Genomic DNA, 14,317 nt, shown 5'->3' with positions numbered 1-14,317 from the left:
TTCAGTGTGATCTTTACATTGTCTTTCCTAATGCGTGTCAGCTTGTTCTATTTTTTATTCTAGACGAATGTAATCCGATGAGCAAAAAATACCATATGCTGGAAGGCCCTCCTTTGGTGGGAAGAACAGTCAGTCTCTGTGTTACCTGTCTCATAAACTCCTTGCCAGAGAATGTCCACATTGAAATCAAATTACCTTCACAACGTGACATGATAGAAAAGACTTGGGAGGCATTTTTCTAACATGAAAACACGTTTTTCTTGTCTCTGTCTTACCTGCCAAGGAACTTTTAAAAATAGTTGTTAAGCATTTATCAGGCACAGGCACTTTCAGATTTGCAGTCTTATTTAATCTCTATACAGGTCAAAGAGGAGATTATTAGACCCATTTTACAGATGAGGAAACCAAGGCTCAGAATTAAGTAATTTATGGAAGGCCTCAGACTCAGTAAGCAACAAGTTGAGATTCAAACCTCATCTCTAACTTCAAACCAGAATCCCAGCTCTGCTCTCTGCTGGCTGTGTGATTTTGGTTAAAGCTGCTTTGGTATCTTGAACTACAAAACAGGGTATCAACAGTGACTACCCTACAGAGGACTCAAGAGTAAAGCACTCAGAACTGTGCCTGGCTTGGAGAAAATGCCAGGCTACTCTCTACTATTGTTACCATCATTACTGCTCTACAACTGCCTCCTTGGGCTCCCTTTTTAGGTGCTGGGAGATGGAAAAAAATACAGGACAGTAGAGACACTGAATGAAACTCTTCCTCCTGCCAAAGCAACTGACCGATACTGGCGTGAGTTTGTAAGTGGATACAGAGGACAGGTAGCTGTGAAACAGTGGGTATAAAGCACAGCTGAGCACTGTCCTTTTTTGTAAGCAGTGTTGCTTAGTCTCTCAGTAGTATTTGATTCTGTGTGACCCCAAGGACTGTAGCCCGCCAGCCTCCTCTATCCATGGGGTTTTTTTCCAGGCAAGAATACTGGAGTGGGTTGCCATTCCTCCTCCAGGAAATTTTCCTGACCCAGGGATCAAACCCAAGGCTCCTGCACTGCAGGCAGATTCTTTACCAGCTACCAGGAAAGTCCAGGTTAGAGCTGAGGGAAAGGCTAAAGCTCAGAGAGCACAGAGGAGAAAGCAGTCTGTCTGAGCTGGGTGCCTCTAGGAAAGCTTTGTGGAAGTGGTGACCTTTGAGCTTGGTCTTCAAAGATGCCCAGGAAGTCTATAATCTGGGATGTGAGCCCAAAGAACATGAGAAGGGAGAATAGCATTAAAGTGGACAAAACAGTGTGGGCAAAGGCAGGGAAAAAACCTGCCCAGGAAACTGCAAAAGGTTTGAGCTCAGTTTTAATTTATGATGAAGAAAGGTCTTTTCTCTTAGAAGGTGACCTCTCTGGGTCTGGATACCAAGAATGAACTGACTCTGCTTGACTAGCGTTGGAAAGTACGAGTAAAGTAAAAGAAGTTTGTTAGTATATCTTGTTTCACTCCAAGTACAGCTTGCATTCAGAATATCAACAGATTTGAAGAAGATTTTTCAAAACCACCTATTTGTCTGCTTTCAAGGGGAAGATTTACCTTTAGTCCACCTGTTCTCTAAGCCCCCTAGCGGTCCCCAGCCTTTTTGGCACTAGAGACCAGTTTCATGGAAGACAATTTTTCCACGGACTGGGAGTTGGGGGGATGGTTTCAGGATGATTCAAGAACATTACATTTATTGTGGACTTTGTTTCTATTATTATTACATCAGCGTCACCTCAGATCATCAGACATTAGATCCCAGAGGCTGGGGACCCCTGCTCTAAGGGTGATGCCCTCCGTGGTACCTGGCTTTATGTACGACTCTGAGCCTACTGCCCATTCTGGCTTGCGTTCTAGCTGCTGCAAGACTGGCCTTATGGGCCTGGCAGGAGGCCCAGGAAACCCAGGCTCTGACTCAGAAATTGGCAGATGCCCTTGGAGAGGCCAGGTGACTTTAATGTTTATTCACCTGCCCAGAGTCAGACTCTCAGTTGCTCCTGGCCTCAGACAACTTTATTTCTGGTAAACTCAGTCATTAGTTTCCAATGGTGTATTGAAATATTTTATCCAGCACGTTTGTTTGAGGAAGGAGTCCAGGATACCCAATCGGCCATATAGGTTGCATCATTCAAAGTCTCAAGTATGCAGTTGTCTGAAGAAGGGCATGTGGATCCTGTATTCCCTGAAGTCCTACATGCCTCTAATGACCCACTGCTGCTGCTGCTGCTGCTAAGTCGCTTCAGTCGTGTCCGACTCTGTGCGACCCCAAAGACGGCAGCCCACCAGGCTCCCCGGACCTGGGATTCTCCAGGCAAGAACACTGGAGTGGGTTGCCATTTCCTTCTCCAATGCATGAAAGTGAAAGTGAAGTTGCTTGGTCGTGTCTGACTCTTAGCGACCCCATGGACTGCAGCCTACCAGGCTCCTCTGTCCATGGGATTTTCCAGACAAGAGTACTGGAGTGGGGTGCCATTGCCTTCTCTGCTAATGACCCACTGCTGTCCTTTAAACCTGGAGGATACCGGCTGGGCTTCAGAATCTTAGGTTTTAGTTCTTTTACCTCAGAGATTTGTGGACATTGTTTTACAGTTGTCTAGCAGGCATGAGAGGAAAAGTCTGAGACCAGCCTAATTTATTTCCCTTGGCACTTAATTGTCTTCATTCTACCTGGAAACTTGTCAGATTCTTTCTTCCTGTTTGAAGTTCTGTAACTTCACCAAGACCTAGTCCAGTGTTGATTGTTCTATGTCAAACTTGCCTTGGAATACTGCTGCTGTCTGAAGTTTGTGTCCCCTCAGAATCCATATCCGAACCTTACAGCCCAGCGTGATAGTGGCAGGAGGTGGGGCCTTTGGGAGGTGATTAGGTCGTGAGAGGCGAGTCTTCATGAATGGGATTAGTGCCCTTATAAAAGAGGCTCCTGTGAGCTGGTTTGCCCTCTTCCACCATCTGAGGATATAAGAAAAGGGCCCTTATGCAACCTTGCTGATACCCTAATTTCAGACTTTCAGCCTCCAGAACTATAGGAAATAAATTTCTGTCAACTATGTGTGTCTCAGTTGCTCAGTTGTGTCGGACTCTTTGCAACACCATGAACTGCAGCCCACCAGGCTGCTCTGTCCATGCAATTCTCCAGGCAAGAATACTTGAGTGGGTTGCCATTTCCTCCTCCAGGGGATCTTCCCGACCCAGGGATTGAATCCACATCTCCTGCACTGGCAGGCGGATTCTTTACCACCGAGCCAGCAGGCAAGCCTGTCTCTGTTGTCTCTAGGCCACCCCAGTCTATGGTATTTTTGTTACAGTACCTTGAATAGACTAAGGTAAATACAAAAACTTCTTTTGATCTTAAGATTTCTTATTTTTTAAATTTCAGGGACATCTTTTATTGCTTTGAACATCTTTCCTGTTACATTTTGTCCATTATCTTAGGGACTACAATGATGGGTATGTTGGGTCCTTTGTTTCTTCCATAACTATTATCTTTTCCATAACTTTTAAAATCTTTGTTCTTTCCAATTCCATGCTGTGATTTTTCTCAAGCTCTTTCCTCTGATCCCAATTCTCCTTAAGTTGGGTTTATTATTGCTCCAGATATGGCTTGGCTCTGACTCTCTCCACTGTCCTCTGGATTTCAGGAGCTGGAGGCCTGAACGTTGCATTCCGGTCAGGTTCTGCAGATGGGAAGCCCTGATGGAGATTAACGGTGAACAGAAGGGAGAAGTCATTTCCTCCACTTCTTGCTGTAGGAATTGCAGGACGCTGTGCACAGCAGTTGCTCTGGGATCCCCAGCCGTGGCAGAGTGGCTTCTACTTAAAGGCAGTGATGCTGCTCCCACTGGTCCACAGTGAGTGTGGCCCATGGGCTCCCACCCTGGGCGACACTTCTATCTTCTGTTTGTTTTCCCAGCCATTTCAATACCTTTGTAACAGATTCCGCGCATTATTTCCCTCCCTGCTTTCACTCTGTATCTAGACTGATTTCAGTTTTCCTAATTGAACACTGACGGCTATAATTACCATCATCCCTTTCCTTCTTACCTGGCTTTCACCTCTGAATCAATTTTCTTTTTCTCTTCCGTGTCTTCTCTTAGCTCTGCCAGATCACTTTCCATCTTCTGTGACTTCTTTTTTTCTTGAAATCTTTGTATCTCTTTTTTGAGTTCTTTTTTTCTTATTTGAGAGGTTAACTATGGGTCTCCATTCTTGATGTATTCTTTGTGTAAGTTCTCTTGCAACGAATGCTCTGTAACTGCCTTATTTTTCTGGCCCCCTCCCCTCTTTTTGTTTCACAGTTTCTAGTCATAGGTCCCTATACACAATGGTTCTCAAACTTAGACATGTATCAAAACACCTGGAGGGCTTGTCAAAATACAGATTCAAGGGTCACACCATCAGAGTTTCTGATTCCATAGATCTGGAGTTGGGCTAGGGAATTTGCATTTCTAAGAAGTTTCAGGGAAGGAGGAGGTTGCTGTTCCAGGGACCACACTTTGAGAACTACTGCTGTAATAAATGTTACTGGTGTTCTGCCGAGAGTTCTTTTCCAAATATATATATCTATATGCCAGCTACTGTGATATTGGCAGCTAATGGCTCAGGTGTTGCTTCTCCTGAGAACTGCCCTAAGTGACAGAAGCTTCTTTACTCAGCGATGCCTGAGAGGTTATGTTCCCCTGCGAGTGGCCCATGGCCATTGACTGAAGGATTTGAGAGCACAAAGGCCTGGTCCTTTGCCTCAAGGGTGGGAAGCATACCTCTCTGGTGTCATTCACACTCTAGAGCTCCTTGTGGGCTCAGGCTGAGGCCAGACTTCAACCAAAACCATCTTTGGTTAACTTTCTCCCATGATCTATCCCACTTCCTGAGAGTGCTCTCTCAGGAAATCGAATTCCTCTCTAAAGCTCTATTTCTAGAGACCCAGACCTAAAGCAATCCGCTTCTGGGACTTTTCAGATTACTCTTCTTTAATAGGGCTAGTTGTTGGTTGAAACATAAATACAGAAGGAGGAGGAGTAGCCTAGGGCAGCCTGCAACTTTGATTTACATTAGTTGTCTTGAATGCTCTCATGAAGTTTGCTGTTTCCTTTGCAATGGGACTCCTAGAAATCCCCTTCAGTCACACTGCTTTGGCTGCCTTCTCACCACCTGAACTTAATTGTGCAACCCTCTTCAGATGTTGAAGCCATAAGTTCCAATGTGACTCTATTTGGAGACAGAACCTATAAGGAACTTCTTGTTCGATCACCAAGTCTTGTCAGACTCTTTGTGACCCCATGGACTGCAGTACGCCAGGCTTCCTTGTCCTTCACTATCTCCCTGAGTTTGCTCAAACTTTTGTCATAGGCAGTCTGTGATCTCACCCTTTATCGCCCTCTTCTTCTCCTGCCCTCAATCTTCCTAGCATCAGGGTCTTCACGTCAGGTGGCCAAAGTTTGGGGCTTCAGCATCAGTCGTTCATGAACGTTCAGGATTGATTTCCTTTAGGATTGACTAGTTTGATCTACTTGCTATCCAATGGACTCTCAAGTCTTCTCCAGAACCACGATTCCAAAGCATCAGTTCTTCGGTGCTCAGCCTTCTTTATGGTCCAGCTCTCACATCCATTTTTGACTACCTGAAAAATCACAGCTTTGACTATTTGGATCTTTGTGAGCAAAGTGATGTCTCTGCTCTTTAGTATGCTGTCTAGCTTCATCATAGCTTTCCTTCCAAGGAGCAAGCCTCTATTAATTTCATGGCTGCAGTCACTGTCTGCAGTGATTTTGAAGCCCAAGAAAATAAAATCTGCCACTTTTCCCACTTTTTCACCATCTATTGACCATGAAGTGATGGGACCTGATGCTATGATCTTAGTTTTTTGAAAGTTGAGTTTTAAGCCAGCTTTGTCACTCTCCTCTTTCACCTTCATCAAGAGGCTCTTTAGTTCCTCTTTGCTTTCTGCCATTACAGTGGTTGTTGCTGCTGTTCAGTTGTTCAGTCGTGTCCAGCTCTTTGCAACCCCATGGACTACAGTCAGGCCTCCGTGTCCTTCACCATCTCCCAGAGATTGCTCAAAGTCATGTCCATTGAGTCCGTGATTCCATCCAACCATCTTGTCCTCTGTCATCCCCTTCTCCTCCTGCCTTCTATCTTTCCCAGCCTCAGGGTCTTTTCCAATGAGTTGGCCGGTATCATCTGCATATAGGAAGTTGTTGATATTCCTTCCTTACTACCATTAAGACACTTTCTTAAACTGCACACATTCTTTGTTCACAGCAGCAAAGCAGACATGCTTTATCCCCTTGTGCTAACACATCACAACACAACTCAACAGCTTTTCAGGTGGTGCTTATATAGGTCATGATGCGCATGCACAGTATTATAAATGGCCTCAACCGTTACATAACTATGTAAAGTCATTATTTCCAAAACGTGGGGCGAAAGGACATGGGGTGAGACAGCCTGACCAGCACCATTTTGGCCAATTGCCCCTTCCCTACATTCCACTCCTTCAGGGCCTCTCGCCTTACAATCTACGCACAGATCACCTTTGGAGATATTCCCATGGTGAGTGACACTGACCAGTGGAACTACATCCCGCAACAGCAGTAAAGGCTACAACAGTTACATACCCCCATTCTGCAACAGCAGCAGATGCTACAACAGTTACGTTCCCCAGTACATAGAAAAAACCAACGCCGGGTACTGGACAGGTGACTTGCACACAAAGGGGCCAGGCACTCGTCACCCGGGGTACAACCTGGAACTCATGTTGCAATCCTTGCCCCCATGGGGCTAGAAAAGCCATCAATGCATGTGAAGTGCCTTTATCTTCCATGGCCAAGTCAAGTCCACCATCCGTCCATATGAAATCCCGATTGGAGCTGGCAGCAGGACATTACCTTTGGTTCTGTATCCAGGCTTTATCAAAATGTCTGTTGTTACTTGCAGCTGTTTAGGTGCAGTGACAAGAAACAGGACAGCATCCACAGGGGCAACTCCATCCCTGAGGGGTTTCTCATTAAAGACCCGCAAAACCTCCCACAGGCGTTGGGCCTACCCCTTCAAAGAGATTTTTGCAGCGTTCACAGCCCGCCCACATGATTCCAAATGCTTTATAAGCTCTGGTGCATACTGTTCTAAATCTGCAAGAGAATCAGAGGTTAGTAGCACATCAAATGACACAGACTTCACTGTATACCTCCATACAGGGAGCCATCTCCAGTTTCCAAGAGTAAGGTCACAGCCTTTATAGTTCTGAAGGAACATCCCTGGGTGCCATGTAATCTTCTAACTGAACTGCTTGTATCTCTTGCTGTGGGCGCTTCCCAAACTTGGCAAACTGCTGTTCTGGTCTCAGTTGCCTCCCATAGCTCTAGGAGCAGAGCATTGGGCTGTTTATCAATTTTATTTCTGTCAACTCCTGCTGCCAACAAATGAGCCCACATTTTTTCATCCACGTAACCCGGATGGGGCCTTTACCAGCCAGCCCCCCAATCAGGGTCTTCACACTTCTAATCCCCTTTGCCTGCTGCCGTCCCTCTACTTCTCCCAAGCTTGCCACTATTGAGGTAGCAGTTAAGGAACCAAAAGAGGTGGATGAGACAGTGTTCAAAATGGCGTCTCACAAGCCACCTGTAAAACACTTGTCATCTGGAGGCTCCTCCACCTGCCAGGCCAGTGTAGGAGCTGAGAGGGCAGATGTCCAGCTGACTCCAAGCACTGGGATAGTTTCCCCATCATCATCCACCACCTTGAAGTCCAGGTCCTTGTATTTCCTGCACTTCACTTGCTGTCTGAGTGTCATTTCTGGCTGTCTGCAGACTTTGTGGACTACTGAGGGCTCTGCAGGGGTGGGTTCAGCAGGCCCTGATCCAGCTCTAAACTCTCCACTGTGGTTTCACTTTCCCTCTTTCCTTTCTTCATTTTCTCCACCAGGGTTGGTCCTTGCTCCTAGCTGGTCTTCCTGGACTTTTTCCTGGCTGCAGAGTCAGTGCCGCTCCTCTTCCCTTTGGTCTCCTTGATGTCTGAGGCCTCCCGGGGCTTCCGTGCCTTGTTGGTCCCATCCCTCTGCTGTATGACAGGCCTTGCTGAAAAGCGGGAACTCACAGTGTCATAACGTTTCTCAGTCTCATAACTTCATCATTACTGTCCCTTATCACCTCGCTGTCAGAAACACTGGGTTCTTCAAGGCCATGCACTTCTTGCTTTATGTCAATATACATTGCTCTAGTTCTTCCAAGTGTCTCTGCACATCACGGACCTGCATGGCATCATGTAGGGCACTATTCATATTCACCTTCAGGGCAGTCAGGAATACCCACACTATGGTGCCAGCAGCAGTCCATGCTTCCTTGTCCAGCAAATGGGAATTCACTGCTTGTAATGCCTTTTTAGTGCTATCCAGTGGCCTGTCCACCACCTCCCAGTCTTCCACCGGGGCCCATGCTGAGAGGACCCCGGCCCCCGGATACCACGTGCTATGTGGTGGCCACTGGCTTCCTCCTTCCATTGGAGCCTCGGGCTCCCCTACATGCTGGGAACCCTGCTGACTCTGCCAATTGTCTCACTGATCACTGAACCCAGGCTAGGCAAGGCGCGAGCTAGGAAGCAGATAAGAACCTGGAAGAAGATTCGAGGAGCTGTAGGAACTGCAGACATGCTTCATTTGCAGCAAGGCAGACATGCTTTGTTCTCTTGTGGCTAACGCACTGCAACGCAACTCAACAGCTTTTCAGGTGGTGCTTATATGCACGTGTGCAGCTGTTACATAACCATGTAAAGTCATTATTTACAAAAGGTGGGGAGAGGGCAAGAGGACATGGGGTGAGAGAGCCTGAACACTGCCATCTTGGCCAATTGCCCCTTTCCTACAGTGGGGTTCAGCAGTGAAAAACAAAAAAGATAAAGCCACATATTGGCCTATCTACTGCTTGAGACTTAAGAGAGTGGTTTTCTCAAGTGAAAATGAGTTTTTGAAGCCTAGGAAAATAAAGGTTAAAGGATGCAGTTTTCAAATACCATGAAGTGGTATTACAAGCACTACACTTTCTCTGCATTCACAGGAGAGAAACAGAGAAAAAAGACTTAAAGATCATTTAGTAGGCTTGTGCCAAAGAGATCATTCTGATAACTTCTAGAAATCCCTTCCAGTGATCTGTAAGCCTTAACGCAGTGTTCCTTAAATGAAGACTTATTGACATTCCAGTTTAGGAAGTTTGGGAAAAAGAAGATCCTCAGTGTTTCATTTTATTGAACATGAACACAATTGCTCTAGGTCACTTCCCTTTTCAAAAACCTTAAATGGCTCCAGGATTATCAGGAAAATATCTGAAAGCATTAAAGGCTCTCTGTGATCTGGCTGTAATGTACCATTTCAGGCTTCTTTGCCCCAGTCAGATATATATATTCATCTCTCTATATATACACCTTCATGTCTCTGATGGCACCAACGTCACTATTGAAGTACTTTTTCTACCTTCCTCCATTTATCTAAAAGTAACCTTTCCAAAGAGTAAATCTGTGCAACAAATCTTGGTAAGCAAATTATCAGAAAATATCTAAAGCCTTAAAACTTTTCTTTAAAAAAAAGATTTATTCATTTATTATTTTTGCTGTAGTGGATTTTTGTTGCTACGCATGAGCTTTTTATAGTTGTGACAGGCAGGGGCTACTCTTCATTGCAGTGGGCGGTCTTCTTGTTGCAGTGGCTTCTCTTGTTATGGAGCACAGGCTCTAGGCCAAAGGGGCTTCAGCAGTTGTGGACAGTGGGCTTAGTTGCTCTTCAGCATGTGGGATCATCCTGGACCAGTCACTGAACTGGTATCCCTTGCATTGCCAGGTGGATTCTTCACCACTGAACCACCACTGCATGCATGCATTCTTAGTCCAGTTCATGTCCGACTCTTTGCAACATTATGGACTGTAGCCCGCAGGCCCTTCTGTCCATGGGATTCTCCAGGCAAGAATACTGGAGTGGGTTGCCACTCCCTTCTCCAGGGGATCTTTCCGACCCAGGGATCGAACCCAGGTCTCCTGCATTGCAGGTGGATACTTTACCATTGAGCCACCAGGGAAGCCCCTTAGAACTATTCTTAACTTTGACTAGTTCCCTTCTGGGAATCTCTTCTAAAAAAAAAATCATCTGAGGGGTAGGCAAAGATTTTTGCACAAAGATATCCTCCGTGGCACTATTTATTTTTGTCTATTATGAAGAATTCCAAGTATACATTAGAGAGACTAGTACAATGAAGCCCTGTATATCCATAACCCAGATCCACCAATTTATTGCTCTATTTGCTTCAACTAAACTTTTCTCCTATAAAAAAAAAATGCCCAATTATTTTAAAGCAAAGCCCAGATACCATGTAATAAACCTACATACTTGTATCTGAATCTACTAAATGTATCTCTGAAAAATATGGACCTTCTCTTACATAATCTTAAAGCCAGGATCACACCTAATCCATGCAAAAGCAAATGAATATTACCCAATCCATAAGCAGATTTTCCCAATTATCTTTAAAATGTCTTTTTTTTTTCAATTAGTTTTCTCATATTAGCATCCAAATAAGATTTATACAAGGCATGTATTTTGGGGTCTTCTTATATCTCTTTGAATCTAGAGTGGACCCCCTTCCTTAATTAACATTTTTTGCATCACTGACTTGTTGAAGAAACCAGGTCACTTGTCCTCTGCTGCTGCTGCTGCTAAGTCACTTCAGTCGTGTCCGACTCTGTGTGACCCCATAGATGGCAGCCCACCAGGCTCCCCCATCCCTGGGATTCTCCAGGCAAGAACACTGGAGTGGGTTGCCATTTCCTTCTCCAATGCATGAAAGTGAAAAGTGAAAGTGAAGTCGCTCAGTCGTGTCCGACTCTTCACGACCCCATGGACTGCAGCCTACCAGGCTACTCTGTCCATGGGATTCTCCAGGCAAGAGTACTGGAGTGGGGGTGCCATCGCCTTCTCCGCACTTGTTCTCTAGGATGAGCTATATGCTACATTTGTGTGTATATCAGTCAGGATAGGCCAGATTATGCTGGGGTAAAAAGCAACTCCAAAATATCACTGATTTGTGAACTCCCTACAGTCCAGTAGGTTAGGACTCTGGCCTTCCACTGAAGGGTGCCCAGGTTTGGTCCCTGGTCAGGGAACTAAAATTCTGCAAGTGGCGTGACGCAGCAACCCCCATCCTACTCCCAAACTAAATGAAGATTTATCTCTCCTTCTATATGTCTACCTCGGATTGACTGAGGGCTCTACTACCTGTTATCATCAGTCTCACTCCCAGACCCAGAATGATGAATTAGTTACTGTGTAGAAAAACATCACTGCTGGTCATTGTGGGAGAGAGAAAAGAGCTTTGAAAGGTCTATAACCCCTTGGTACCTGTGAAAGCAATCTGACTTGGAAAGTCACAGCAGATTTAATTAGTTAAGATAATACTGGAGTAAGGGTCTTTAATTCAGCATGATGTTGTTCTTATAAGAAGACACATAAAAATATATGCATTGAGGGAAGATGATACAAAGAGACACAGAAAGAATGGCATATGATGATAGAGGCAGAAACTGGAGATATGTTGCCACAAGTCAAGGAATGCCAAGGATTGCCAGCAACACCAGAAATTAAGAGAAAGGCAAAGAATATAATCTCCTTCAAAAACTCCAATAGAAACAAACCCTGCCAATACCTTTATTTCTGATTTCTAGTCTCCAGAACAGTGAGAGAATAAATTTTTATTGTTTTGGACCACCAAGTTTGTGGTACTTTATTACAGAAGCCATAGGAAACTAATATGGACTGCACAGATAAAATACTATATTCCAATGCCATTTTTTTTCTGTGAGTCGATCAATTGTAATAAATGTAGGTTCATGCATTTTCTATTTATTTTCAACATTTTAGAACTGCTTTGTCATTTTAACTTTTGGCTATATTATTTACATTTTTATTTCAAGTTGTATAAAAAGATACAGTCTGAGATGTCTTATATCTCCACACAATGTCCTATCTTGTTTCTTACCTCCTCAAAATGTAAAAAAAACAAATCAAATAATATCAATAATGGTTGCCTTGGGGAAATAAGATTGTTTCCTAACTCTTCTCTGAAGTCTTCAAATCAAGAGAAAATAAAATTAAAAGAAAAAAATAAAATGACTTGTCCTACAGGGCCCAACTCAAATTCCATGACCTCAAGGAAATGTTCCCATAAATGTTTTCTCTTTTTTGAACTTGTATATTGTTTAGTGTCCATATTTTTCATTTAGCCCTTTACATCAATCAATAAGTTTAAAAATTAATGCACTGATAGCCGAAGGGTAGCATGTTAGATGCTGTGGAGTCACAGTGTATACCAGTTGTTTTCATGTATAGTTATGTACTTGGCTAAGCTGTATACTGAAACAAAAGCTTTTTTTTTTGGCAAACGCTTTCTTATGACCTACATGTTGGTCATCACTGCTGTCTGATGAACCAAATTCCTAGAAAATGCTGAAGGGAAAGATAAAACTGAAACAGACTGATACAAATTCCTTTAATAATGACAACTTCATGTTTAAATAAATATACTGTTAAAAAATAGTGCATGGGTATATTATAATTACTAAGAAAGATTTGAGACTGCTACTCCCTCTGCAGAAACACTATGCACAGATGCAAAATGATCAAAGGCTGATACAATAATGAATCTCAAGTAAGTGACGTGGCCATCACGTGCCTGTAAGGGAAAAAATAAATACAGATGATTTAGCAATTCTAGTTAACTGCTAAACAAGCAGTTAGCAGATGAAAGGGTTTGATACAAGAATGATATTATAAGTATTTAATGATTTATAAGATACAATGTTCAGAAGAGAAGCAGCCACATGTAACAATATGGCTGTTCTGATATGTAACAGCCAAACATCAGCCTTGGTTTGAGGAAGAATGCAGGTGGAGCTAAAAACTGCACTGTACAATTCTGATTAATTTTTAAAGTATTTTTCTAAAGTATTTTTCATGATAAAAGATTTCATTTGTTGGATGATGCCTCAGAATACACTACCCTAAAACATTATTATATTTTTGTATTTATATATTTTCTCTGAAAAGCAATTTGGCAATATATGTAAGAAGCTATAAATATGTCTATGGGCTTCCCTCGTAGCTCAGTTGGTAAAGGATCTGCCTGCAGTGCAGGAGACCTGGGTTCAATTCCTAGGTCAGGAAGATCCCCTGGAGAAGGAAATGGCAATCCACTCCAGCATTCTTGCCTGGAGAATCCCATGGACAGAGGTGCCTGGAAGGCTACAGTCCATGGGGTCATAAGAGTTGGACACGACTTAGAGACTAAACTACTACTACTACTACTATAAATATGTCTATACCCATGGGCCCAGTATTTCCATTTCTTGAAATTTAATTTTAGAAAATAACTAAAAAAGTGAACACCATGATAGCAGGAACAGGCATAAGATGTCCCCTGTAGTAGTAGTTATAATGACAGAGGGAGGAAAAAAGAAATCAGTTAACCTCTATCTGAATACATTTAATTTTTAAATCATAATTATGAAGCATTTGATATAACATTAAATTTTAAAAAAATACAAAGTTTTTCATGTACACTATTGTAACTATGTAATACATGTGGTTGACAATTAGAAGAAAATAAGTACGGCAAAAGCTATTGTGACAGGGTGCTAAACTAGGGGTGATATACTGCCTTCCATTCTCCCCTCATTGTTGTTGTTTAGCTGCTAAGTCATGTCCAACTCTTCTTTTGACCCACATGGACTGTAGCCCACCAGGCTCCTCTGTCCATGGGATTCCCAGGCAAGAATACTGCAGTGGGTTGCCATTTTCTTCTCCAGGGGATCTTCCTGACCCAGGGATCGAATCTGCCTTTCCTGCATTGCAGGTGCATTCTTGACCACTGAGCCCCCAGGGAAGGCTCCATTCCCCCTTACTCTTCTCCAAAAGTTCTATGATGCTGCCACCCTCCCTGACACACAATGACTCCTGAAACAAAATCCTTAGCAGACGCTTACTAACCATAATCAATGAAACAATATGGAGAAAAACAGGAAGATAAATTTCAATCTAATTAATCATTTTTCTGTTCCCTACTGGCCTCCTTGGGCTTCCCAGCTGGTGCTAGTGGTAAAGAACCCGAGTGCCATGCAAGCAGACGTAGGAGACACGGGTTTGATCCCGGGGTCGGGAAGATCCCCTGGAGGAGGACATAGCAACCCGCTCTAGTAGTCTTGCCTAGAGAATCCCCATGGACCACGGAGCCTGGTGGGGTCTACAGTCCATAGGGTGCACAGAGCTA

General features: G+C 43.7%; 1 protein-coding gene across 7 annotated transcripts in view; it reads right to left on the bottom strand.

The window, feature by feature from the left end:
* Window positions 1-12,524: 12,524 nt before the first annotated feature.
* The window catches only part of IFT25 (intraflagellar transport 25), a 40,768-nt gene continuing 38,975 nt past the window's right edge, over window positions 12,525-14,317 (bottom strand). For all 7 annotated transcript variants that reach the window (XM_055585818.1, XM_055585813.1, XM_055585815.1 and 4 more), the window contains one exon: window positions 12,525-12,724. In XM_055585818.1, the coding sequence (XP_055441793.1) occupies window positions 12,717-12,724 (8 nt within the window). In that variant the 3' untranslated portion in view covers window positions 12,525-12,716. The remainder of the gene's footprint in view (window positions 12,725-14,317) is intronic.

Source organism: Bubalus kerabau, chromosome 6 (assembly GCF_029407905.1).
Source record: "Bubalus kerabau isolate K-KA32 ecotype Philippines breed swamp buffalo chromosome 6, PCC_UOA_SB_1v2, whole genome shotgun sequence".
NCBI lineage: Eukaryota > Metazoa > Chordata > Mammalia > Artiodactyla > Bovidae > Bubalus > Bubalus kerabau.
The sequence above is the reverse complement of the archived record's forward strand: the minus strand, read 5'-3'. Positions and strand labels throughout refer to the sequence as shown.